The following is a 26,857-nucleotide window of genomic DNA, read 5'->3' as shown; positions in this document are numbered from 1 at the left end:
TAGTTTATTTAATTCTAACGTGTGAATGTGGATCTCTTAGTTTTGACCAATGTACCCTGCTTATATAAGATGTTAACGTCAGGGAACTTAAGTGAAGGGTATAGGTACCATCTTTGTACCATCTTTACAACTCTTCTGTAAATCTAAAGTTATTTCAAAATAACAGTGTAGGGAGTCCTCTGGCGGTCCAGTGGTTAGGACTCCGCACTTTCACTGCCGAGGGTGCGGGTTCAATCCCTGGTGGGGGAGCTAAGATCCTGCAAGCTGCTCATTGCAGCCAAAAAAAGAAAAAAAAAAAAAACCCCGCAGCGTAAAATTAAAAAGTAGAAAGTAGAAACAAAAACAGACAAGCATCAGCAACTCTACTTCTGAGTATATACTCTGTTAAAAACAAAACAGGCTCAAAATGAAGTCACTTAGGCTAAGCCCCGTGTCACCCAATAAGACTTCATTACAGGGACTTCCCTGGTGGCGCAGTGGTTAAGAATCCGCCTGCCAATGCAGGGGACACGGGTTCGATCCCTGGTTGGGGAGATCCCACATACCACGGAGCAAAGTAAGCCTGTGCGCCACAACTGCTGAAGCCCGCGCACCTAGACCCTGTGCTCTGCAACAGGAGAAGCCACCGCAATGAGAAGCCCGTGCACCGCAACGAAGACCCAGTGCAGCCAAAAATAAATAAATAAATACATTTATTAAAAAAAAAAAAAAGACTTCATTACAGTTTCTGCTCTCCCAGAAATGGAATCTTAAACCAGTCAATCAGGAATCACCTTATCAGCCCTGATTAGGTAACCTGCCTGATAGACCCTGCCATCCCCTAAAGGAAAGCAACCTGGTGGTAACCAACCCACTTTTTTGCCCAGTGTAACTTCCTCACTGCTGCTCCCTTCTGCCTATAAATGACTCGCATTTTGTACAGCTTCTCAGAGCTCCTTTCTCTCTGCTTACACTGGCTGCTGCCCGACTCATGAATTGTTGCATAAGCCAATAAGATCTTTAAATTTTACTCAGTTGAACTTTGTTTTTCAACAGCCCAAAAGAATTGAAGGCAGAGTCTCAAACAGAATTTGTCTACGCATGTTTATAGCAGCATTATTCACAATAGCCGAGAGGTGTAAGCAACATCAATGCCCATCAAAGGATGAATAGATAAGCAAAATGAGGTATATCCGTACAATGGAATACTACTCAGCCTGAAAAAGGAAGGAAATTGACACACGCTACAACATGGATGAAGCTTTGAAGACACTATACTTAGTGAAATGACCCAGACACAAAAAGACGAATACCATATGATTTCACTTGTATTCAGTATCTAGAGTAACCAAATTCACAGACACAGGGAGTAGAATGGTGCTTACCAGGGGCTGGGGTTGGGGAATGGGGAGTTATTGAGTTATCATTTAATGGGTATAGAGTTTCAGTTCTAGAAGATGAAATAGTTCTGGAGATGGATGGTGGTGATGGTTGCACAACACTGCAAATGTACTTAACACCACTGAACTGTACACTTAATGAGAGCTGAGATGGTAAGTCGTATGTTGCATCTTTTACTGTAATTTTACATTTTTTAACTAAAAATGTTTTTAAAAACAAGCAAAAACCCAACCTACTTGTAAAGTTACGGAGAGCTAGAGAGTTGTTTTTTGTGAAGGTGCACAAACCTTCTTGGGACTTCCCTGGCGGTCCAGTGGTTAAGACTCTGTGCTTCCACTGCAGGGGGCCCGGGTTCGATCCCTGGTCAGGGAACTAAGATCCCGCATGCCTCGCGGTTTGGCCAAAAATAAATAAATAATTTTAAAAATTAAAAAAAAAAAAGAACCTTCTCAAAGGAGAGCATAAAAGGATGTTAAAAGCGGGAATAAGAAAAGCCTGGGAGGTGTTGAAAACATCAGTTTCCTTGATTGTGGTGATGGTATCACAGTGTTTGCATTTGTCCAAAGTCATCAAATAGTATACATTAAATATGTGCAGTTCTGTGTATATCACTTATACCTCAATAAAGCTGGTTTTTTTTTTTTAAAGGGAATTTCCCCCATCTCTGCCCTTTGATTGAGGTCCCAGTGGGAAGGTGCATAGGTGATAAATGTCTGCCTGTTCTAAAGAGGAGCTTCAGACATACAGAGGTCCAGAGTGGCACAATTACCCCATCACCCGTCTTGAGGTAAGGGACTCATAAGAGGGTGGGGTCCTTGCAGACGTACTTTGCAGAATAGAGCGGGCATTCCCTTCTTGTAGGGTGCTGTGGACTGAATATGCTCCCACCCCCCAACCCCCAAATCACATGTTGAAGCCCCAGCTCCCAATATACCACTGTATTAGGAGGTGGGGCCTTTGGGAGGTGATTAAGTCATGAGGGTGGGGCCCTCATGGTGGGGATTAGTGACCTGGTAGGAAGAGGAAAGCACACCAGAGTGGCCCCCACCCTGTGTCTGTGTCTCTGACTCTCCGTCTCCCTCGCTGTCTCCCACGTGAGGGCACAGCTAGAAGGGCGGTCAACTGCAAGCCAGGAAGAGACAGTGCCCCCTGCCCCTGGAACCTGTGAGTATGGCAAACCATCTTGCTGAGACAGTAGCCTCCTGATCCTTTGGCCTCACCGTGCTTGAATAATAATGAAGTCTATTATTTTAAGACATCTCAGAACCTCCATGGGACAGAGCTGGAGCATGGTGGAACAGGACAGGATCCCCTGAATTTGGGGCTACGGGGCTGGGGTGTGGGGAGGTGAAGCTGAGCAGCTGGGGGGAACCTCTGCCACTGGCACACCCAGCACGCACAGCAGAAGCAGGTTTGCCTGGCACTGAGACCACCCCAGAGGACTGCCGGAGGGGGAGAAGGCCCCGGGGGGTGGGGCGCGTGTATCGTGAAGAAGAGCAGGGGCCAGGAGGGTCACGGTAGGACAAGGGCTGAGCGAGTGCCGCACAGAGCGGGGGATGACTTCGGGTGGTACCATGATAGGTAAACTCCCACTGCAGAGTCTGGCGTGATCCAAGCTACTTTCCCCTCATGTTAAGATCTGCTGCAGGCGTTCCTGGACGGGCGGACCCTGCATCCCACGCAGGACCCTGCTGTGGGGTGGGTGGGGGGGCGGTGGGAGAGACAGGCCACGCCTGGAAATAAGGGATGCCCCCGTCATCTCTGTAGATACTGCAACGGCCAGAAGCAATCATGCCCACCAGGGAGATAAGTGCCAGTACCTGGTGGGAAAGGACACGCGGAATGGATGTAATGCTCACCGCCACGTCAGGACGGTCCGCCGCAGGATGCAAACAATCTTACATAACATCCGCTTCAGTCAATATCACTGCGCAACCGCAAAACACCCACTCTCGCCATAGATGATGACTTGTTTCTTTGCCTGGTACCCCTTTATCCTCGCTTTCATGCGCCCTCCTGTAGGAAAGATTTCTTTTTTTCTTAATGTCAATTTTTAAAAATTGAAGTATAGTTGATTTACAATATTGTGTTAGTTTCAGGTGTACAGCAAAGTGATTCAGTTATATATATTTATTGTGATTATTTTCCATTATAGGTTATTATAAGATAATGACTATAGTTCCCTGCGCTATACAGTAAATCCTTGTTGCTTATCTATTTTATGTATAGTAGTTTGTATCTGTTAATCCCGTAGTCCTAACTTAGCCCTCCCTGCCCCTCTCTTTCTACTTTGGTCACCATAAGGTTGTTTTCTATGACTGTGAGTCTGTCTCTGTCTTGTATATAGATTCATTTGTATTATTTTTTAGATTCCACATATAAGTGATATCATGTAATATTTCTCTGTCGGACTACTTCACTTAGTATGATAATCTCTAGGTCCATCCATGTTGCTGCAAATGGCATTATTTCATTATTTGTTTATGGCTGAGTAATATTCTGTTATATGTATATACCACATCTTCTTAAACCAATCCTCTGTTGATGGGCACTTGGGTTGTTTCCACATCTTGGCTATTGTAAATAGTGCTGCTATGAACACTGGAGTGCAGGTATCTTTTTGAATTAGAGTTTTCATCTTTTCTGGATATATGCCCAGGAGTGGGATTGCCGGATCATACGGCAACTCTACTTTTAGTTTTTTGAGGAACTTCCATACTGTTTTCCATAGTGGCTGCACCAATTTACATTCCCACTAACAGTGTAGGAGGGTTCCCTTTTCTCCACACCCTCTCCAGCATTTATTATTTGTAGACTTTTTGATGATGGCCATTCTAACTGGTGTGAGGTGAAACCTCGTTGTGGTTTTGATTTGCATTCTCTTATAATTAGCGATGTTGAGCATCTTTTCATGCACCTGTTGGCCATCCTTATGTCTTCTTTGGAGGAATGTCTATTTAGTTCTTTTGCCCATTTTTTGATTTTTTTTTTTTTATATATTGAGTTGTATGAGCTGTTTGTAGGTAAGATTTCTTGAGACACCCAACCACAGAGTTGCCCCTGCTCCCTGACAGCACCCAAATCCAGAGCAAGCTCTCTTCCTTTGACCCTGCTCAAAATGACCCAATGAATCTAAAGCCAATTATAGCATCTTTCTAACACCCTCTGTGTCACTTTCTCAGGCTGCCATGACAAAGCACCACAGACTGGGGGGTGTCAACAACAGAAATTTATTTTCTTGCAGTCCTGAAGGCTGGAAGTCCGAGATCAAGGTGTCGGCAGGTTTGGTTTCTTCTGAAACTTCTCTCCTTGGCCTGTAGATGGTTGCTTTCTTGCTGTGTCCTCACGTGGTTGTCCTTCTGTCATGTCTGTCATGTCTGATCTCCTCTTCTTATGAGGGCAGCAGTCATATTTGATTGGGACTCCCCCTAATAACCTCATGTTAACTTAATAACCTTGTCAAAGGCCCCATCTCCAAACATAGTCACATCTGAGCCACGGGGGGTGGGAATTTCAACATATGAATTTAGAGGGACCCAGTGCAGCCCATAGCACGCCGTTGCTTGGTCTGTGTTACCTCTCACCCCAGGATGTGTGTTCTCTCTCACTGTGATGAGTACTAAACCCAGCTTGTTCAACTGCAGGTATGTTCCTGGCGGTCTTGGGTATCACAGTAATTTGCTGCTGAAGAAGGGAAGCAGGAATTCTTGGTGGACTTGAGGGAAGGAGGAAGGGGGGGCGGCTTCCCAAGGATTCCCATGAGACAAAGAGCCATCAGACTGGCACAGCTTGGGAAGGAGAAGAAAGAAAGGAGTGTCTATCTCAGAGACTGGCCAAAGAGAGCAAGGTGAGCGGGAAAGCCAACCATGGGTCACCCCCTCCCTTGGTCTGTGGGGTCTTAGGTCAAGCCTCCGCCTGGAAACGGGGAGTGACTGCGCTGGATGCCAGATGGATGTTTTGATATTAAGTTAGGCTGGACTGTTGACCCCCTGAAATTGGGACAGTTGGAAAACCCCCAGATGGCAAGAAAATCTAGAAGATCTGCTCCTGATATAGCCACGGAGGAGGGAAAGGGGGCTCAGACAGATGGAGTGTGAAGGCAGGGTGAGAAAGAATGAAGCTGTCTCCTGTTCGCACCCGTGAGCCTAGACTTTTTTTTTTTTTTTTTACTCTTTATCATTTAAAAAAAATGGATTGCTTTTTTCTAAATAAAATTTTTATTTTAGAATAGTTTCACATTTACAGAAAAGTTGCAAGGATGGTACAGAGAGTTCCTATACACCCTTGGCCCCATTTCCCCTGCTGCTAACATCTTAGATTGCTCTGGTGCCTTCGTCACAACTAATGAACCTAGATTGATGCCCTGTTGTTAACTACAGCCCATATTTTATTTGGAGCTCCTTGGTTTTTACCTATGTCCTTCTTCTGTTCCAGGACCCCATCCGGGAGACCACAGGACATTTAAGCTCCTGAGGCTAGCCTTGGCTCTGATGGTTTCTCAGCCTTTCCTTGTTTTGGATGAACCTGGCAGTGTTGAAGAGGACTGGTCAGGTATTTTGTAGAATGTGCCTACCTTGGGGTTTGACTGATATTTTTCTCATGATTAGACTGAGGTCCTGGGTTTAGGGGAAGCAAACCACAGAAGTAAAATATCATTTTCCTCACATCACATCAAGGGTACAGACTAGCAACATGACTTTGATGCTGACCTTGAACTCCTGGCTGAGGCAGGGCTTGTCGGGTTTCTTGACTACAAAGTTACTCTTTTTCCCTCGTTTTTGTGCTGTTCCCTTTAGAAGGATGTCATTGTGCTCAGCCCACACTTAGGGAGTAGGGAGTTATGCTCTACCCTTGAGGCTAGAGTAGCTACATAAATTATCTGGAATCCTTCTGCATGGGAAATTTGTCTCTTCTCTTCCATCTCTTACTTTATTCACTCAATTATTCATATCATTCTGGACTCATGGTCATTTCTTTTTTTTTTTAACATCTTTATTGGAGTATAATTGCTTTACAATGTTGTATTAGTTTCTGCTGTATAACAAAGTGAATCAGCTATACGTATACATATACCACCATATCCCCTCCCTCTTGCGTCTCCCTCCCACCCTCCCTATCCCACCCCTCTAGGTGGTCACAAAGCACCTAGCCCATCTCCCTGTGCTATGGGGCTGCTTCCCACTAGCTATCTGTTTTACATTTGGTAGTGTATATATGTCAATGCCACTCTCTCACTTCGTCCCAGCTTACCCTTCCCCCTCCCCGTGTCCTCAAGTCCATTCTCTACGTCTGCATCTTTATTCCTGTCCTGTCCCTAGGTTCTTCAGAGCCATTTTTTTTTTTTAGATTCCATATATATGTGTTAGCATATGGTATTTGTTTTTCTCTTTCTGACTTACTTCACCCTGTATGACAGACTCTAGGTCCATCCACCTCACAACAAATAACTCAATTTCATTCCTTTTTATGGCTGAGTAATATTCCATTGTATATATGTGCCACATCTCTTTATCCATTCATCTGTCAATGGACACTTAGGTTGCTTCCATGTCCTGGCTATTGTAAATCGTGCTGCAATGAACATTGTGGTACAGGTCTCTTTTTGAATTATGGTTTTCTCAGGGTATATGCCCAGCAGTACAACTGCTGGGTCATATGGTAGTTCTATTTTTAGTTTTTTAAGGAACTTCCGTACTGTTCTCCATAGTGGCTGTATCAATTTACATTCCCACCCATTTATTTCTTATTTGGGTTATAATCCAATACTACTTTATCGTGTTGCTCTAATTATAGGCCTGTCTCTTTTTTTTCTCAACATTTTAGTATGAAAAATTTCAAACAGACAAAAAAGTTGAAAGAATGTTACAGTGAAAAAAAACAAATAATCTAATTATAAAATGGTCAAAGGACCTGAACAGACAAGTTTCCGAAGAAGATATTCAGATGGCAAACAGGTACATGGAAAGGTATATATGTATGTTGTGTGTGTATACATATAGATATATAGATATAGCTATATATATATATATATATATATACACACACACATATACATATACACATATAATCATTAGTGTACACCTTAAACCTACACAGTGTTATATATCAATTATATCTCAATAAAGATGGAAAAAATAAAGAATATTACAGTGAATACCTAGACACCCACCACCTAATGCTACCATTAATATTTTGCTTTATTACATATCTATCCCCCTGTCAACCCACCTTATTTCTTTTTTGATCCATTTCAAAGGAAACTGCAGACACCACTAAATTCCCCCCCATACTTAAGCATGCATGTCATTAAATAGAGTTCTTTTTTCCCCCGAGGCAAAATTTGCAGTGAAATGCAAAATTTGCTCAAATCTTAAGTGTACCACAAGTGCCACCCAAAACCTTATCAAGATACAGAACAATGCCATCACTCCTGAAGGTCCTCTCGGCCCCCTTCCCAGTCAGCCCTGTCCCCACCCTCCCAGAGGCAACCACTGTTTTGATTACTGTTGCCACCATAGATTAGTTTTGTCTGTTCTTGAACATCACCTAAATGGACTCATACCATATATACTCACAATCACCTCGTGAAACTGATGAGTCTCCCAGAATTTACGTCATGGGGAGCACATGTGAGTTCTTTAGCTGGGACCTGCCCTTGTCTTTTGTCAAGAGGGGCTGGTCAGGAGGCCTTCCTGGAAGAGGCGGCATTGCTGCCTCTCTCTGGCTTCCTTCCTGCCTCTCTGGGCTGCTCCTTCTCAGCTTCTTTGTGGGCCCATTTCCCTCCGCTTGCCCCTTCCACGGCAGTGCTGCTCAGCGTCTGGCTAGACCAGAGCTTACAAAACAGCCAGCACCAACCCACGGACAGGTTTTATTTGGCCCACACAGTATTTTTTTTGTATTTGAATTAGCTTTAACATTTAAAAGCTGAGGGATTTTGCTTTTAAAAATATCCAGATTTCTGTCGTCTCTTGGAAATTTGGAACATCTGGCGATGCTGTGTCCCTCTCCCCACATGGCAAGAATTGGCTGAAACAAAATATCAATAGCAACAACCTGTGCTCTGAGCCCTCCCCCACGCTGGGGGTGGGGGTCCTAACGCACCCAAGCCCTGAATTAACACCTATAGAGTTTGGGATGGTATTGGAACGGTATTCAGCCAAGAACCCTGGAAATGCTCAGGGACCACCCTGGAATAGCCATTCGTCTTCCCCAGGAGAAGCAGACCCAGGAAACAATGGCAGGAGGTCAAGGAGAACAAATCTCTAACAGACAGCATCTCAGATCTCCCATTCATCAACATAATCCCCGTTGTCACCATCATCACCTTCATCCTCCTCCTCCTCATCCACACCGTCGACATAATCACTCTCATCACCACCCTCATCATCACCTTCATCATACCATTGTCACCATCCACAGCACCATAATCTTCATCATTGTCATGACCATCATTATCCCTAGGACCATCACTACCACCATTATTTTTCTCCCTAGTAATGAAATGGGCAATTACCCCCCAGCCCTTTCTCACCAATCGGGAGCAAAATATTGGGATAAGATGGGCGGAGCACTGTCTCCCCTTTCTCCCCGCTGCCCATCACATCCCCCCCCAAGGGAGGCCATGTGTGGGGACGCCAGGTGGCCAAGTCTAGCGCAGCTCCACAAGGGTGGGGGAACCCCTGGGGCAGATTCCTGGGGACCTTAGTTTGAACTTCAGCAGTGACTGGCCGGGTGGTGACGCTGGAACAGCCAGGTCCCCTCTACTTCCTCCACTACCAGTGCGGTATCAGTGGGTTCCTGTGAGACTCAGCAGAGGTAGCGGCTGGAAAAACACTTTGTAAACCGTAAAGTGAATGACAAGGGCAGGTGGATCCTTGTATACATTGAAGTCTTTCTTAATCAGTTTAGAGAGGTTCTTTAACACATGGGAGGCATCCTTATAAAGATGGGAGGGGGTCCCCCAAATAGATGAGCAAGTTCTTCTTGGAGTGGGAAGAACCCTTCTGCACGTGCCAGGGGTCCTTACTGCAGACATGCGGGTGTACATTCTGGAGTGGTCTATACACATAGGGAGGTTTGTGTCTAGAAGCTGTGTCCTTATACAGATTTTTTTTTTTTAAGTGGGAGAAGGCTTTTAACCCACATGGAGGCGTCCTTTACAGGTGAGAGTACGCTTACAGAAGTGAGGGGTTTTTATTGATGCAACTGACCATGATTTGTAACTGATCATTATTTGTAAAATGCTGCGCAAACACTAGCGACCTCTGCACAGACACGAAGGTTCTTCCTAAAGATAAAGGGATCGTTATGCTGTGGGGTGATATAACACTATGAGCGGCCTTCTACTGGATGTCGCTGTTCAGCCGAGCTCTGTTGGGCCGCCTATGCGAGCAGCGTGGTACCTGCGCGGGGGCCGCAGGTGGGAGCCGCCACCGAGGGGGCGCGGGGAGCCCGACTCGCGGTGCGGCAGTCCCCCCCTCGGCCGCCAGGGGCAGCACCATCCCTGCCCTGCCCGCGCCTCCCCCCTCCTCCCCCAATCTCCGCCCCCCACCCCCTCCCTCCCCCCGCTCGCTCCCCTGAGCCCCGCCAGACCCCGCTCAGCCCGCGCCCCGCTCCGCTGCCGAGGCTTTCGCAGCCCCAGCGTCCGCCCCGCTGAGCCCTCCCCCGGGGGCCATGGGGGCGCCCCCGGGCTACCGACCTTCGGCTTGGGTGCATCTGCTGCACCAGCTGCCCCGCGCCGACTTCCAGCTCCGCCCGGTGCCCAGCGGTTTCGCGCCCCAAGAACAAGAATACCAGCAGGTGGGCGCGGGCACGGGGTCCTGGGGGCGGGGGCTGGGAGCTGGGTGACAGATTCCTGTGTTCTCTGGGGGTGGGAGCCGGGCCGGGACTTTGGGGTACCTGAGGGAGCAGGAGCCTGGCGTTCCCGTACCTGGAGGTTCCCCTGGGACAGGCGCTGGGGAACCAGACCCCTTGCTCCTTAAATAAGGGAGGGCTGGGGCCTGGACCCCTGGATCTCAGAGGAGGGAGGGGACTGGGGGCCCTTGGATTCCCGGGTCTCTGAGAGCTGCGCGGGAAGCTAGGGTCATCAGGGGGATAGGTCCATCGTGTCCGAAAAGACGACCCCTTCCCTCATGGGATCAGGGCAATCCAGTTAAATACGTCCCAGTTCAGGTGGGACCCAGGAGATAGAGGAGCTGACATGGAGAGGAAAAAAGCTGGGGGATGCCCTGATTCTGGGACGGGATTGAGACCTGAAATGGGGAGCGGGGTGAGGGGTTTTAGGGCTGGAGCTGGGAAAACAGGGGAGGCGCTGGGAGAGACTTCCAGCCTGTCCCAGGACGGAAGGGGCAGGCAGGCAGGTCGATGGAGGGGGGTGAGGATGAGGTAAGGTGTGGGGACTGGAGAATGACAGAAACGGGGCCAGAGGGTGGGGCTGGGTGGGAACCTTAAGGAAGCCGGGGTCCCTGGGGAAGGGGGCCCAGCCTGGGTCAGCTCCAATAGGGGCGAAAGAACTGTCCCCTGACCCAGTTTAATTCAAGTCCTTGACTTTGAGATTAATGAGCAAGGCTTGGCTGAGCTGGGGATGGGGTAGGGGGTGGGGAGGATGGTGGAGCCCTGGGATGGGTACTGGGCCCTGCCTGTAAGGTCTGAGCCCCTCGGATCTGTCCTGGGGGGCTCCCGGGACAGGGGGCTGGGGATTGGCAAGCTGAGAAGGAGGGGTTCCCAGGAAGGCAGAGAGGGGGACGTGTGCTGTATTCGGAGCTATTTGGGTCATGGCTGGGCTGAGCCAGCCGTAAGAAGCTCCTCCCTGCCTACTCCACGCCGCTCTGTCCCCACCAAACGGGGACTGCCAGCCCCTCTACCACAGCCTGCGGGTTACACAGCCCCAGCCTCCAGAGCCAGTACTCGGCCACCTGCTCTCGGCCAAGGAGACCTCCCCACACGGATGCCACGCGCGGGGCCCCCACCCCAGCCACCGCCAGAGGCACCCAGGGAGGCTCGCTCTGCCCCCGTCGACAACAGTCAGGGTGACAGTGCTGGGACACACACCCAGGAGGGGACAGCTGGGAAAATAATCAGGGACTGGGTGCCTCCGTGCTGGGGGGACACGCTCACACACAATTAGGCACACACTCTCACACGTACATTCACACTCACGCACATATACACGCTCACATATGCACACATACACACCCACATACAGATACACGTGTACACACCCATATACTCACACTCACATGTATACACCCACACCTTCACATTTACACACACATTCTTGCACTCAAACGCTCACACACATGCATCAAGTATACACACATTCACACACTCATATGTTCACATACACACATTCACACATACATTCACACACTACCTCTTTCCCTCTCTCTCTCTCTCTCTCTCTTGCCCCCCCCCATCCTCCTCTCGCCCCTGCTCAGTCTTCACTCTCCCAGCCTCCCGGTCCCCATCTCTGAGTTGCGCGCGCGCACACTGTCACGGAGGCTGTCACGCCCCCTCCCCCTGAGTCCCTGGGTGACAGACTCACGCTGCGGTGGGTGTGCAGAGCTCAGCATCAGGGGAGAGGAAGCAAACAGTGAGTGGGGAGGACCAGCACGGGGGAGGGGGGTGGGAGTAGGAAGCCTGCCATCCCCAACCTGGCACACATCGCCAGGAACAGGTGCCCCCTCCCGACCCCTGATCCCACAAGGGTCTGGGGTCCAGGTCTTGGCATGTCCTTGGATGGTGCTTCATTCCAACCAGCTGGTTTTGGTGAGGAGAAAACCGAGGCTCAGAGAGGGGAGGGCCCCTGCCAAAGGTCACACAGCCTTTGGAGGGCAGAGCAGAAGTTGAACCCAAGACTTGGGCCTCCTAGTTGGAAGCTCCCTCCAGCCCCAAGTCCCAGAGCCCTGGCTGCCAGCCTGGGAGGGGCTGGGAATGCCGTCTTTGCTCACAAACCTGAAAACCACGGCTTGGGCTCGGCCCCCCAGCTAGCCAGGGACGCCTTCCACCCAGAGATCCCAAACCCGGAACCTCCAGCCACACAGGGAGGGAGCCCGGAACCCCTGTGATGCCTGATGTCACCCCCTTCCCCAGGCCCTGTTGCTGGTGGTGGCCTTGGCAGGCCTGGGCTTGGGCCTGAGCCTCATTTTCATTGCTGTCTACCTCATCCGCTTCTGCTGCTGCCGGCCCCCAGAGCCGCCCGGGGCCAAGAGCCCTCCGCCTGGGGGAGGCTGTGTCACTTGGAGCTGCATTGCTGCCCTTCTCGTCGGCTGGTAATGGGGCCCCAGGGTGGGTGGACACTGGGGATGGGGCTCCCCAAGCTCTCTATCAATCATTCTTCCTGGTGGTGTCCCAGCAGGGGAGAATTGCTCCCATTTGATGGATGGAGAAACCAAGGTCAAGAGGAGAAGTGACTTCCGAAGGGCAGCCAGCCTGGCAGGATGGCCTAGGGGTTAAAGGCTGGGCAGTCAGACTGCCTGGGTTTGGTTGCTCTGCCGTGGAACAGCTGTGTGACCTAGGCGAGTGGTATAGTTTCTCCAGGCCTCGGTTTCCACATCTCTAAAATGGGCACTGTAGTCACACACCCCTCCTAGTTGTGTGATTAAATGAAATGTACAGTGCCTGGTTCACAGCTGGACTCCATAAATGTGAACTAGGGATGTCATTCATTAACTCATTCATTCATTCAGCAACTATTTCCTGAGTACCTACTATGTGCCAGGAAATAGCAAGCCAGACGAGGTCCCTGCCCTCATGAAGCTGATGTCCCGGTCAGGGACAGTAAAGGGATATTTACAATCCAGGAGCAGCCCTGAGCTGGTCTAACTCCTTCCCACGGTAACCCTGCTGGATTCACAGTTGTCACAACCAGTTTTCAAGAGGGAGGCTCAGGGAGAGGCAACTTTTCAAGGCCAGGTGGGCCAAGTGGAGATTCAGATCCCAAAACCCCTAGGAGCCCAGGGGCCACCACCTGGGACACCCTCAGGGGTGGGAGGAGCAGGGCACGTGAGGGCGCACCATTTACCAAGAGCCAGCTCTGAGCGCCGCCCCTCCCCGGCAGGGCCAGCACCCACCCCTCAGGGCAGATCTGGGCACTCAGGACCTGGGGCTTGGGGGCGGGGAGGGCGGGGAAGGCGGGCAGCAGCCGGAAAGCCGCTGGTGCCCTCCCACCCCCGCCAGACCGGGCTCCGCCACTGCGGGGAAGCAGCAGTGTGGGGGGTGGGGTGGGGGTGGAGGTGGGGGAGGGGGACCGGGAGTCCCAGGACGCTTCCTCGTCGGGCTCTCCTGAGCGGAGGGGGGCGGGGAGGCGGACAGAGGCCCTGTGCGGGAGAGACACGGCCAGCTCCCGTGGCCGGGGAACAAGAGCAGCTTTGTAGCCCTGTGAACAATGGGTACGGGCGCTGGAGCCGGCGCCGTCGGATCCCAGGGCAGGGGGTGGGGGCCTGCGGAGCGCGGGGCTGGGAACTGCGAGGGCGTCCGGGCGTCCGCCGCCCCGCTCCAGGCCTGGCCCCCTCCGCGGAGGGACCCAGTGTGTTGCGGAGGGAGAGGGAGGGGGCCCGTATTCAGGCCCCACAATGGAGCTCTGTGTGCCGGCAACCGAGGGGCGGGGGCGCCCGGCTTCTGGCCCGTCGGGCCCACATTCCCTTGCTTCCCTCCCAGCCGTCCAGAAGCTTGGGTCCTGTGGGTGGGGGGAGGCTGGGAGCTCCAGGCTTGGGGTCCCCCAGGAGTTGGTGGCTCCGTGGAACCCCCAGGAGGCGGGGGAGGGGACGGCTGCATCCTGAAGGGACAGGTGCTGAGGACCCCGGATGCTTGGGGAAAGGATGGAGGGCCTGGGTGTGGGGTGGCAGTCACTAGGGGGAGGACTTCCCGTCCTGGGGCTGGGCATGGCAGGGTTTCACTCCGGGGAGGTGCGAGTTAAATTTGGGGGCCTGTTCCCCTCCACCTCTCCACCCACCATTAGCATCACAATGACGTCCCTGGGCCGGGGGAGTGAGACCTTCCCGTTACCTTGGCAACTGGTGGGGGCCAGGCTGGAGACGTTCCTTTCCCACGATGGGCTGGACCAATGGGATGGGGTGGGAGATGGGATTGGGTGTGTGAGGAGGTGGGGGGAGCGTGGCGGCCCCCAGGGTCCCAGGACCGGTTGTGATTTCCCTTCCCTCCTCCTCTTAGCGCTGGCATTGGCATCGGTTTCTATGGCAACAGCGAGACCAGTGACGGGGTGTCCCAGCTCAGCTCTGCACTGCTGCATGCCAACCACACACTCACTGCCATTGACCACCTGGTGAGGGGCCAGGCACTGGCCAGACCCCAGACCCACACCCAGACTGGTTCCCCACACCTGGGCAAAGGGCCCCCTCCCAGGGAAACAGGGTCTAAACTCAGAGCCAAGACCCCAGACCCAGAATGTCAGGTTCCAACATGCAGATCTCAGACTGTATGCCCAACCCCCAACCCTGACTGCAGATTAGGGCCTCACACATGGCACCATCAGAACCTTAGCCCAGATCTGGGATTCGAGCCTAAATCACACGCAGCCCCAGCCTTGGACTTCAGCTCACAGCCCAAACCATTCAGAGACCAAACACCAAAACCCAGCCCCTGCCCTCAGGTCAGATCCAGGACGGAGACCTGATCCTTGGCCCGGGTGCAAGGTTAGAGACCTCAGCGCTCAGACCCAGGACTCAGACGAGAAGCCTCCCTCTGCTCCGCAGCCCCAGGGTTCCAGACCCGGGGCTGAGACCCAGCCGGACCTCAGACCTCAGATTTCATGTCCACTTGCAACCCTGGAACCCAGACGTGAGACCCCAGACTCAGGAAGGCAGATGCCAGCGTCAGACCTAGGATTCCAGACTTAATCTCAGTCCTGGGGCTCCAGCCACGGACCTCTCCGAGCTCCTGACAGAAGCCCCAGGACTGCATGAGCTGGACCGCAGAGCCCCTTCCTTCCCTTCCTCGACCCTCAGATGCCCTAGCGCCCAGATCTCAGATGCCCTAGCGCCCAGATCTCAGATGCCCTAGCGCCCAGATCTCAGATGCCCTAGCGCCCAGATCTCAGATGCCCTAGCGCCCAGATCTCAGATGCCCTAGCGCCCAGATCTCAGATGCCCGCCCTGCTCGCTCCTACTTCGCCCCCCCAGCCCTGTCGCCCAACCCCTGGCCGCCCCAGAGAACGCCCTCCCCCGACTCCAGGCCCACCCCTGTGCGCAGGTGTTGGAGATGGTGGAGAGGTTGGGTGAGGCCGTGAGGACAGAGCTGACCACTCTGGAGGAGGTGCTGGCGCAGCGCACGGAGCTGGTGGCGGCCACCCGGGGGGCTCGGCGGCAGGCAGAAGCCGTGGCCCAGCAGCTCCAGGGGCTGGCCTTCTGGCGGGGAGTGCCCCTGAGCCCCCTGCAAGTAGCCGAAGATGTGTCCTTTGTGGAGGAGTACAGGTAGGTGACCGCTCTTCTGCTCCGTGTGGCAGGGAACCCCTGCCTGGGTGACTGTGCCCCCAGGGGACCTTGGGAGACATATCTGGGTGTCACAGCTGGGGGACGGGCATGCTACTGGCACCAGGTGGGCAGAGACCAGAAATGCTACTGAATATCCTACAATGCACAGGACAGCCCCCGACGGCAAAGGATTATCTGTGCTAAGTGCCAGTAAGTGACAGCAACCCTGGCGTAGCGAGAAGGACCCAGTGATCCCGTGCCCACTCAAGTATTCATCCATTTACTCTCTCCCTCAATGTACTCACTCCTTCATTCATCCATCCTTGACTCAGCCATTCATCAAGTCACTCTTGCACTTCACTCATTGAATCTCAGACTAACTAGTTCACTCCCTCGGTTGTCCATCTGACGCGTGTATCCATCCAACAGATATTTATTTACACCTTCTGGTGAGAGAGGTGTACCCAAGTGGTCAGGACCATGAGCTCTAAAGCCAGACGGCCACTCCCTAACCACGTGATCTTAAACAAGTTACATGCCAGCTCTGTGCCTCAGTGTTCCCATCTGGTACCCGTGGCAATAATGGGTAGCAGTACCCTCATTGGATTGTGGAGGATCTGTTGAGTCATTATCTGTCAAGTGCTTACAGGGGCGACCAGCACACGTTATATAGGTGTTTGTAAAATATGGGTTTTTTTAAGATAGAGCGATGAACAAAACAGAGGGATTCCTGCCTGCCTCACAGTGGGCGGACCAATAAGAAACAAATGCATGAATGAGATATTGTCTGTAAGGTGGTGAGTGTTAAGAGCTCTGGAGAAAATTAGGTGGGAGATGGGAATGGGATGGTCTGGGGACAGAGGATGGCAGTTTTGGGAGTGGGGGGTCATCCGGAAGGCCAGACTGAGAAGGTGACATTTGAAGGACATCTGGGACGGCCATCTTTCCCAGCAGCCAACATGACGGAGTCCTCACTGCTTCGTCCGCAAGGAATTATTTCTTTTGTTCATCCGACAACTGAGGGTCCCAGCCAGACATGGGAGCAGAGACAGGGAAGACTTGGTCCTGGATTCTGTGCTCCAGGGGGAAGGCAGACCTGGGCTGAAGCAGTCCGCAATGAGGATGCCCCCTGCAGGGCATCAGACAGGCCTGGGTCCCAGTGAGTTCAAGTTCTGGGTTCTGGCCAAGCTCAGGGGTGCAGGCCCTGGGCCTCCGCCCTGTTTCAGGGGGGCTGGGAGGTGACTACACCCGAGTGAGGCAGACCCATCATTAACAGGAAGTAGCTTCTGGATGCACCAATACGAGAGTGCCTGGCACTTGGGAGTCCTTCAAGGAACATGGCCGGTTTCCTGGAAGGAAATCGGGGGCCCCCAGCGGGAGAGCTTTGCTGGGGGAGTTCTTGGTGGCTGAGGGCAGAAGTGCTACCTGCCCCTGACAGAAGTGAAGTGAAGCTGGGGCACAAGAGCTGGCGGTGGGGACATGGGGAGCAAAGGCCTGGAGGTCAGCTGGAGCAGTGGGCCCAGCTTCTCCTTCCCGGGGAGAGCCTGACCCTCCAGCAGTCTGGGAAAGAAGGGCACAGTGAGTCCCCACAGGGGTCTGCGCAGAGGCTGCCACGGAGGGGGGCGGCGGTTCCCTTGCCGCTCTGGCAACGTGGGGACCGCTGAGAGCGATGCTATTTATTGATCATCTCCGAAGTGCCAGGCACTGTGCTGTGGTCTCATGTACGTCTTCCTCTCCAACCAGAGTGAACTGATCGTTAACTAATACTGAATTCTTAAATGACATTAAAAGTTTCCTGACGCGTGTTCAAGCTAATATTCAAGTGCGTCCATGTTGGCACTCTTCTCGGTGCTTTATGGTTTAGCCTTACAACAACCTTTGGAAGTAGGTTGCTGCTGTTCTCCCCGAGTCGCTGGCGGGGAAGCCGAGACACAGGAGGCGAGGTTACTGAGACCAAGTTGCAGGCAGGCAGGAAGTGCAGGGGCTGGCATTGCGACCCAGGCCGTCTGCCTGCAGACCCTGAGCCCTTGGGTCGTGCCCTGTGTTGCTGAGTACATGCCTGGGAATGAGTCCCTCTGCTTTCCAGGCTGGGGTGGAGGGGCCGGGGCCCTGAGAGCGTGCCACTCACAGGGCTCATGCGTGGTTCGGTCAGGGTACAGTCCTGGGACCTGTGCTCTAAATGGCTACAGTGGCCGGCCTCCCAATGCACCCATTTCACAGATGAGCCTGGCTGTGGCCTGGAGACTGGGCATCAGGGAGATCACATGTCCAGGCAGAGCCGGGAGAACGTGCAGGTGCTGTCACCCTCTGCCGAGTCCCGGTCTGGGAGCCTGGGCACGTGAAAGGCTGGAGTTGCTGCTTCAGCCTCACCCCTGTCACCCCCTCCCCAGGTGGCTGGCCTACGTTCTCCTGCTGCTCCTGGAGCTACTGGTCTGCCTCTTCACCCTCCTGGGCCTGGCGAAGCAGAGCAAGTGGCTAGTGATTGTGTAAGTCTGGGTGGCTTCCTGGCAGCGGCACATGTCGCTGAGATCCCACAGCGCTCTTCCGAGAGGGGCCACGGTCCTTCCCAGGCCCACACTGGTTTCATTCCCTTGTCCCACGAACCTCCATGGGGTTCCTGGGCTGGGCTGGCACATGGAAATCAGGCTCAGAGCTGCCCAGGAAGGGGGCGGGCAGGAAACAGGCTGTCCTCACAGCAAGAAGTGCACCAAAATCCTAGAAAAGCAACGATAGTAATGCTTGTGCTGAGGATTGGGGTGATCTCTGACCCTCTCAGTTGCCATGACAACCCTGTGAAGGAGGTGCTTGTCAGATGCCTATCTGGAAGATGAGGGCCCTGAGGCAGAAAGCTATCACGTGGTGTGGCGGAATTAAGGACCACACTCTTACTTAAAGGTTCGTTCTGTATGCCCGATGCTCTTCTGGAACCCTCACACTAACCCTATGAGGAGGTCCTTTCCTTCTCCCCATATAACAGAAAGGGAGACGTGCTCAGAGAGGTTAGGCCACTTGCCCAAGGCTGCACAGCCAGAAAGTACTGGAGCTGGGATTCCACCTAGGCCAGCCTATCCCACTTGGAGGAGCCTTTGTATCCTCCCTGGCCCTGAGGGGGGCCACGCTTGTGCCCGCCACCATTCCCACACTCCCCCCGGGGTGAGAGCTCCTGCCATCCCATCCAGGCCCCCTGAAGCTTGAAGATGGTAAAGCACAGTGGGCAGGGCAGGTCTGGGGCTTGCGGCCAGGCCTTCAGTTTGGCCCCCTCCAGGTGCCCTTCTTTCTTGCTGACCACCCTCCAATGCGGATCCCCGCCCCCACCCCATCCCCAGAGAAAACCTGGAAGGTGATTTCAGCCCTGGAGCTGTCTCCACTCCTGGGAGGAGGAGTCTGGGCTGAGAGGGAGGCTGACCAAGCAATGGGTGAACCTGGGAGCAAGCTCCTGCGGAATTCAGAGCAGGGAAATGGGGCCCAGGGGTGGGCGGTCCGGAGCAAGGCGGGGACAGACGCGGGCTGGATCCGGCCAGCCCCTCACCCCGTATCCTCCCCCAGCAGGGCCAGATGTTCAGTTTGACGTCAGCAGCCTCGGGTCCACACCTCTCCCCCCACAGCTTCTCTGCCCCTAGTTGTTACCCTCTTGGCTCCAGAGGTGGGTGGAGGGTAGGGCTGGGGCTGTGATGGGATTAGGGGTGGGGGGAGGCAAGAGGCGAGGTGGGAGATTAAGAACCCCAGAACCCCCAAGTCCAATCCCTCCTCCCCACCGTAGGATGACGGTGATGAGTCTCCTCGTTCTTGTCCTGAGCTGGGGCTCCATGGGCCTGGAGGCAGCTACAGCCGTGGTGAGTGATGCGGGACAGGCCCTTGGGCTCCAAGACTTACGGGTGCCAAAGGCCCGTAACTCCTGGATCCTGGGGCAGGATGGGAATAAATGCCTTAGGTCCTGAGAGGAAAGACTTGGGGGCCAGGAACGCAGGTTCTGAAGTTTCCAGCCAGTTTCCTAGGTCCTGAGGGACTGGACTTCTGGACACTTGGGTCTGAGGGAGGAGGGACTGGGGGTCTGGACTCCTGGGTCTGGGGGGGGCGGCTAGAGAGCACTCAGTTCTGTGGGAGTGTGGAATGGGGGCCGTTTCTGTTCTGAGCCTCCTTTCCTGCTGCCCCTTTCAGGGCCTCAGTGACTTCTGCTCCAGTCCGGACACCTACATCCTGAACCTGACCCGGGAGGAGACTGGCCTTGGCTCAGGTGATCGCATCTCCAAGCGCACGCCCTGGGTCCTCGGGCCTCTCTGCGCGGTCCTCCTGGGATGGGGTGAGGGTGCGCAGCCGGCAGCCAGGCCCTGCCCAGTTCCGCAGAAGCTCTCGGCACCTCCCCTGGTGCGCTGGAACAGAGGGAGGGATAAAGATGATGGAGTCAGAGAAAGGGGTCCTCAGGCTGGAGCTGAGGGATGGGAGGATTTGGCCACTTGGAGAAAATGGGGGGGAGCACAGTTGAGTCAAGGGGAGGGTGGCAGAAGCAGGGGCTCCCCGGGAGTGTGTAGATCAGCATGTTTCTGGCTGTGGCTGGAGCAGAAGGGATTAGGGGCTGGGAGGGCTGCCAGTCTCAGAATGCGAGGTCATTGGGACCGCAGGAGGGTCCTGAGCTGCGAGGGGTGGAAAGTGTGGCCTTGCCCCCTCCCGCCTTTCCCCAGGGAGGCCCCGGGGCTCAGGCTCACAGCCTCCCCCCTCTTCCCCTCTTCCCTTGCCGCTTCAGACATCCTGAGCTATTATTTCCTCTGCAACCAGGCCGTCTCCAACCCCTTTCAACAGGTTAGGGCTGCGGGCAAGGGAACCGGGTGGAGGAGGGCGCGGCTGGGGCCTAGACTTAGGGATCCCGGGGGAGGATGAAGGCGCCAGGTGTGCTGGGGGTGTCAACCGCTGGCTCCTCCTCCCTCCCTCTGGCTTCCCGCAGAGGCTGACTCTGTCCCAGCGAGCTCTGGCCAACATCCACTCCCAGCTGCAGGGGCTGGAGCGAGAAGCTGTCCCCCAGTTCCCTTCTGCGCAGGTCGGCGGGCCGGGTGCTCCTTCTGCACCCCGACTCCCAGGGGAAGGAGGGGCGGGAACCTGGGTCTGTGGGCGGAGCCTTCGAAAAGGGGGCGGGGCGGTGGCTGTGGGCGGGGTCCGCAGAAAGGGGCGGGGCGGTGGCTGTGGGTGGGGCCCTGGCTTGTGAGCCCGCAGAAAGGGGCGGGGCCTGAAGAGATGGGCGGAGCCTGAAGAGTTCCTGGGATGACAACCCCCTGCCACCGCAGAAGCCTCTGCTGTCCTTGGAGGAGACGCTGAATGTGACAGAAGGAAACTTCCACCAGTTGGTGGCACTGCTGCACTGTCGTGGCCTGCACAAGGTGACCCCTGTCGCCCTCCCCGAATTCTTCTCGCAGGGGAGCCTCTGCCTAGACCCAGAAACCTAGGAATATCCTTTCTGCTTCCTGTTCATTCGTCCAGCAAGTTCTGCTGGCCCTTCTGCAGCCCCTCTGGACTCAGCACAGCTCACGCTGTCACCGCTGCTCCCGACGGCCGCAGGGCCTCTTCCCTGTTGCCTGCTTGCCTGCCCCCTGCTTGCCTGGCCCCGTCTGTCCTCCGCACAGCAGCCAGCAGCCCAGTGAGCCTTTTAAGCACAATCGGGTCTTCTTCCCGCGCTGAAAACCCGCAATTACCCCTGCAGGCGGATTGAGGTCCTGGCTTCTCGCCTGAGCTCCGGGGCCTGTGTGGTTGGCCCTGGCCGGTTTCGGCCTCAGCCCTTTGCTTCCCCCTAGCCCGCACCCTTTCCCCCAGCAGCCTGGCGGGTCTCCCAGACGACAGTCCCCCACCTCCCATCGGCCGGGTTCCTTCCTGCTGGTGCCATCTTGCTGTCGGGACCCCAGTACTGCTTTCCAAACCCCCTCTCTCATTAGCTCATTGTGTTCTGAAGCGACCTTCTGGGGCCTGGTTGCTGAAGTTTCCCCGGTACTTGGAGCAGTGCCTGGCACAGAGCAGGCCCTCGGCCAGCCCCTGCTGAATGACTTATGGCTGGCCATTCAGGAAGTGGTGCTTCTGCCGGTTTCCGGGGATGACAGTAATGTCAGCCAGTGTTGACTGAGTGTGCGTTACGTGCAGGCGGCAGTTCTACACCAGTTGTTCTTCTAAGCCTTGTTCTCAGTGTTGTTCTAAACCAGAGATTTTGCCCCAGGGGACGGTGGCAACGTGTGGAGACATGTTTGGGTGTCCCGGCTTGGGGAGGGGGTGCTACTGGCATCTAGTGGCTGGAGGCCAGGGCTGCTGCTCAAGGACCTGCAGTGCAGGTGCCACCCCGTTCAGCACACACACAGTGATCTGCCCCAGTGTCAGAAGTGTCCAGGCTGAGACGCCCGGCACTCAACCAAGGCGGAGCTGCTGTGGCGTCTGGTCGTGGGGTGGGGGGGTGGGGGGGGAGGGCTCTCGGTGATGGAGAGGAGGCCGCAACTGGGGTTCCCGCTTGCAGGTGTGATAATGACAGTGACCACAGCGCCTACCGTGTGCTGAGCGCCTTCTGCGTGCCAGGCCCTGTGCTGCGCACAGGCGACGGGAGGAAACTGAGGGACGCGTTCAGCGTTGCACAGCCAGGTGGACGGTCTGAGCCGTGTGCATTGCCCGCTGACGCCCTCTCCCCCCACCCCAGGATTATGGTGCAGCCCTGCGGGGCCTGTGTGAGGACGCCCTGGAAGGCCTGCTCTTCCTGCTGCTGTTCTCCCTCCTGTCCGCGGGGGCCCTGGCCACCGCCCTCTGCAGCCTGCCCCGCGCCTGGGCCCTCTTCCCACCCAGGTCAGGAGGGGAGGGGGGCAGGGTCTTGGCGGAGGGGATGGGGGAGAACCACTGAGCCACTGTTAGGGGGCAGCCTCCTGATGGACCCCCATCCTGTTTCTCTGCCACTCCCCCCCTTGCACCCCAGTGATGACTATGATGACACAGACGATGACGACCCTTTCAACCCTCAGGTATTGGACGCCTGGGTCTGAGGGGGGAGGGGCTAGGTCCTGGACTCCTGGGTCTGAGGGGGGAGGGGCTGGGGGCCCGGACCCCTGGGTCTGAGGGGGGAGGGGCTGGAGATCTGGACCCCTGGGTCTGAGGGGGGAGGGGCTGGGTCCTGGACCCCCGGGTCTGAGGGGGGAGGGGCTGGGGGCCTGGACCCCTGGGTCTGAGGGAGGAGGGGCTGGGGGCCTGGACCCCTGGGTCTGAGGGGAGAAGCTGGGGGTCTGGACTCTTGGGTCTGAGGCAGGAGGGGCTGGGTCCTGGACCCCTGGGTCTGAGGGCCCACACTACAAAGCCAGATTCCCTAGTCATGCCCTCTCTCGCCCCACATCTCCCTGGCAGGAATCCAAGCGCTTCGTGCAGTGGCAGTCATCTATCTGAGCCCTTCCTCCATGCCAGACTGGAGCCTGTTCCCCATCTCCGGTGAGCATCTAGAGTGACACCACAGCTCCCAAAGCCAGCCTCTGCCCTCCGTCCTTCCCTCCCTATGGGCTCCGGGGCGGCCCTTCTGCCTGCATCTGGTCCGATCTTTGCCTCTCTCTGCAGTTCCTTCCCCAGCTGCCGGAGAAGACCCCACTAACCCAGCCTCACTGGGCTCCCACCACTAACAATGCCCTGGCTACGGACACCTTAAACAGGACTGCCTTCCTGCCCGCCCTGCCCCCTCTATGTGTCCTTAGCCCTGGAAGTAAGTCGAGGGGGTAGGCCAGGGCCCGGAGCTGGCCGGGCAGCGGGCAGACAGCCAGACCCACAGCCTCTCAGCCCTGAAGGGATGTGAGTGCCCCCGCCCTGCCACACCCCAGTGGGCTTAGGGCCCCTGATCTCCACTTGCAGCACCAACTTGGGAAAGGGTTGATTTGAAATAAAAGGGACGACTTTATTTTACAAGCAGCTGGGTCCTTTTTTCTCCCCTCCCCCAATCTGGCCTTGTGGTTGGGGGGGTGGAGATTCTCTTCACCTCTGCTCTCGCCCTGCCTCTTGGCCGCCAGGTGTTTCTCTCCTGTCCAGGCTCTGCAGCAGTTCCAAAGGGATTGTTCTTTAAAAAAAAAAAAAAAAATCCCCCCCCCCCACCCCGATCTAAAAGCAGCACATGTCCTGACGCAGGAAGAGACGCATATCCCTGGAACAGAAGAGACAGCCTAGAAATAGATCTCAGTGTGTGTGTATATATGACAGAAAACAGATTTCAAGTCAGGGTGAAAAGGACTGGTTTCGAAGGAATGCTGACATGATTAGCTCTCCAGCTGGAAGAAAACAGTCTACATACAATATGGGTGGAAAACCTAAATGTAGACAAGTAAAGGGACAGAAGTATTTCAAGGGAAAAGAGGAGACTTTTGTATATTGTATATCTCGGTTGGAGGGGGAGGATTTTCAGCAAGGTATCCTAAAGACTGAAAGGAAAAGATAACTTATTTGACAACTTGTGGAGTGAAAAAAATACCGTAAAGTCAAGAGGCAAAATGACAGTCTGGGGAAAATAGTTTGTTTTTCTAAAAACACACATGGCAAAGAAATAGATAATTCTTAATACATACGTATAATCTGCAAAGCTTCCACAAACCAAGAAAAAGATGACCCAACTTGAAAATAAGCATCTAAGATGAACATTCAGTGAAGTGAAAATCCCAATGCCAGTGAACAGACTAAAGGGCGTTCAAATTCTAATAATTAGGAAGCGCACCGTGAAACAAGCAGAAACTTTGTTTTCACCACCCAGTGAAAAAGAATTATTATAAAATTAAAATTATAAGATTATCATATAAGGAAAGGAGGGCTCATGTCCCGTGCTGGCCAGGATGTGGCGGAACGGCTCGTGCACCACTCCTGAGGCTATGAGCTGCAGTCCAATGAAAAAAATAGTCTGCTCACATGTGACAGACCCTTTGACCCGACAGTCCTACTTGTGGGAATCAATTTATGGAAATAAAGCAGAGACACGTAAGGATGTATTTTAGGCACTGTTTGCTGCAACGATACTTCGATCAGCTAAACTCTGGAAACTGAAGTCCATAGAAAGAGGACGAGCCCAGTAAACCGCTGTACAGCAGGGCTCTCGGAACGTGACAGCTCTTGGCTGGGTTTGGAATCTTGGGAGAAAGCCTGAGAGAGGAGAAATTTGAGGTGGGAGTGACAGACAATGGCTGCGGAGTGGGCAAATGCAGAGCAGGATCCCTGTGGTTAAGAGCCCAGGCCCGCTCCTGACCACCAGGTGGGTGTGGGTCGTCGCTCGACTAGCTGGACCTCAGCTGTGTCATCCATCAGAGAGTGTCAAAGACAGCTCCCCAGTCCCTCCTCAGCAATTCCAAAATCCAAAGAGCTCCGTTAGACCAAAAGTCTTCCCTGAACTCACTGGGCAGCAAAGCCCAACCTGGCACGAGGTTACTTACAGACTATTTCCCTGCCTGGTGTGAATGTCCATCTATTTCTCTACAGAAACACTGATGGGGTTACTTCCAAGTGCTGGGCAGGGTACTGAGGGTACCGTGTCCTCTGTGGAATATACACCATGTTCTCTCTTGAAAGTCTGAAAGATCCTGAATCCCCAAACACGTAAATAGCCCCAAGGGTTTCAGGTCAGGGCTTGTTGGCCCAGAGTGCCAGATGTCAGGTGTCCAGTGGGGGCCTGCCGTAGGGGACAGCTCCATGCTTGCTAATCGTTTCCATCTTGTACACCGAAAGGAATGTTCCAGGAAGCCTTCGATGTGTGGGCCTGAAGCTGGGAGAGAGAAATGGATCACAGTTACCAGAGAGGGACACCGGGGGCCACCCTCATGGACTCACTAATTCTCATGACTGGGTGAGCTGTCTGGCCCTGGGGTTGGCCCATCTGCGCTTCTAGCTGCTTTGCTCTCAAATACTGCCCTCTAGTGACTCTGAGTCTGTGTCCGGAAGCTGGTGCTCCCTGAAGTGTAGGATGCTCACAAAGCACCCTGAGATTCAGGCTGCCTGATTTCCTGCCAAGGGGCCTGGGAGTGATCTTTAATCACGAAGCCCTAACCAAGAAAAAAAAGACCATTTTGGCCTAACCTTTACAAAAGGGAGATCTATTTTCATTTTTAAGTGACACACATGAGGACTTCCACTTCTGAACAAGACGGAGTAACACGGACTGGATTTGCTGTCCTTCCTGAAACGACCAAAATGCCAGACAGAATATGTGAAATGACGGTGCTCAAGACTTGACATCAGGCAAAGAGGGAGGAGGGAGGGTGATCGCTGAGAATTGGAAAACACCTAGGTGACCCCTGAAATCGCCACAGCCTATGAGTTTCTGACCACAGGGCAGGGGACCTCCCTAAGGCCCCACCTAAAAGTGCTCTAAAAAATAAAGTCTATTTTTAAAAAATGCTCAAGCCGAAAGAAGGCAGAAAAAGAGGAAAAGGGGAATAAAGAAAGATGGGACAAACGGAAACCAAATAGCAAGATGATAGATTTAAACGTAACCTTACCAGTGATCACATTACAATAGTTATAAACACCTGTTTTAAAAGGCAGAGATTGTACGCTTGGGTAAAAAACAAAGATCGAACTATCCGTTATGTATAATAAACCCACCTTAAATATAAGGGCTAAAAGTAAAGGGATGCTAAACGCAATGGGGTACCCTGGATTGGGCTCTGGCACAGGAAGGAGAAAGGCACATAAAGGGGAAAGTGGTGAAATTCAAATAAGGTCTGCAGTTAACAGTAGTGTGCCAGTATTGGGGTCTTAGTTTTAACAAACATACTACAGCATTGGGGGAAAATGGGTGTAAGGTAGGAAGGACTTTGAATTATCTTTACAACATTTTTGTAAGCCTAAAATTACTCTAAAACAAAAAGTTTAATTAAAAAACAAGTAAAAGGATGGAAAAAAAGATCAACTGTGGTAACAGTAACAAAGTGACACGCAGTTATCAACAGAAAAGTTTTTAATAACAGAAAAGGGGAAGGAAATCGCTGCATCTTAAATACCACCTGCTATAACTACAGTGACCGGCGCGTGAACTGGACTGGATAATTCTAAATCAGAGACCTGGGTGGAAACAGCTGGCA

The 26,857-nt window shown here is 53.7% G+C and overlaps 1 protein-coding gene and 1 long non-coding RNA gene across 5 annotated transcripts; both read left to right on the top strand.

Annotated features, from left to right (window-relative positions):
- Positions 1-5,035: 5,035 nt before the first annotated feature.
- LOC118884786 lies at positions 5,036-7,245 on the top strand. Its single transcript, XR_005017382.1, has 3 exons — positions 5,036-5,227; positions 5,815-5,931; positions 7,204-7,245. It is a non-coding gene; the product is annotated as an uncharacterized LOC118884786 (long non-coding RNA).
- A 2,716-nt stretch (positions 7,246-9,961) lies between these two features.
- TTYH1 (tweety family member 1) lies at positions 9,962-23,708 on the top strand. 4 transcript variants are annotated; one of them, XM_036832663.1, is made up of 14 exons: positions 9,962-10,179; positions 12,472-12,650; positions 14,551-14,662; positions 15,589-15,809; positions 18,200-18,295; positions 19,570-19,642; positions 19,968-20,043; positions 20,551-20,606; positions 20,749-20,841; positions 21,086-21,178; positions 22,471-22,613; positions 22,741-22,786; positions 23,163-23,243; positions 23,367-23,708. In XM_036832663.1, the coding sequence occupies exons 1-13, from the start codon at positions 10,054-10,056 to the stop codon at positions 23,199-23,201; spliced, it is 1,353 nt and encodes a 450-aa protein (XP_036688558.1). In that variant the 5' UTR covers positions 9,962-10,053; the 3' UTR covers positions 23,202-23,243; positions 23,367-23,708. The 4 variants fall into 4 exon arrangements, 2 of the variants coding, with proteins under 2 accessions (XP_036688558.1, XP_036688557.1); XM_036832662.1 differs by lacking the exon at positions 22,741-22,786 and having other exon boundaries at positions 23,367-23,705; XR_005017377.1 differs by lacking the exons at positions 20,551-20,606; positions 22,741-22,786; positions 23,367-23,708.
- Positions 23,709-26,857: the final 3,149 nt, after the last annotated feature.

The sequence above is a fragment of the Balaenoptera musculus genome, chromosome 19 (assembly GCF_009873245.2).
Source record: "Balaenoptera musculus isolate JJ_BM4_2016_0621 chromosome 19, mBalMus1.pri.v3, whole genome shotgun sequence".
NCBI classification, from domain to species: Eukaryota; Metazoa; Chordata; class Mammalia; order Artiodactyla; family Balaenopteridae; genus Balaenoptera; species Balaenoptera musculus.
Note: the sequence above shows the minus strand (reverse complement) of the source record. Positions and strands in the feature narration are given on the sequence as shown.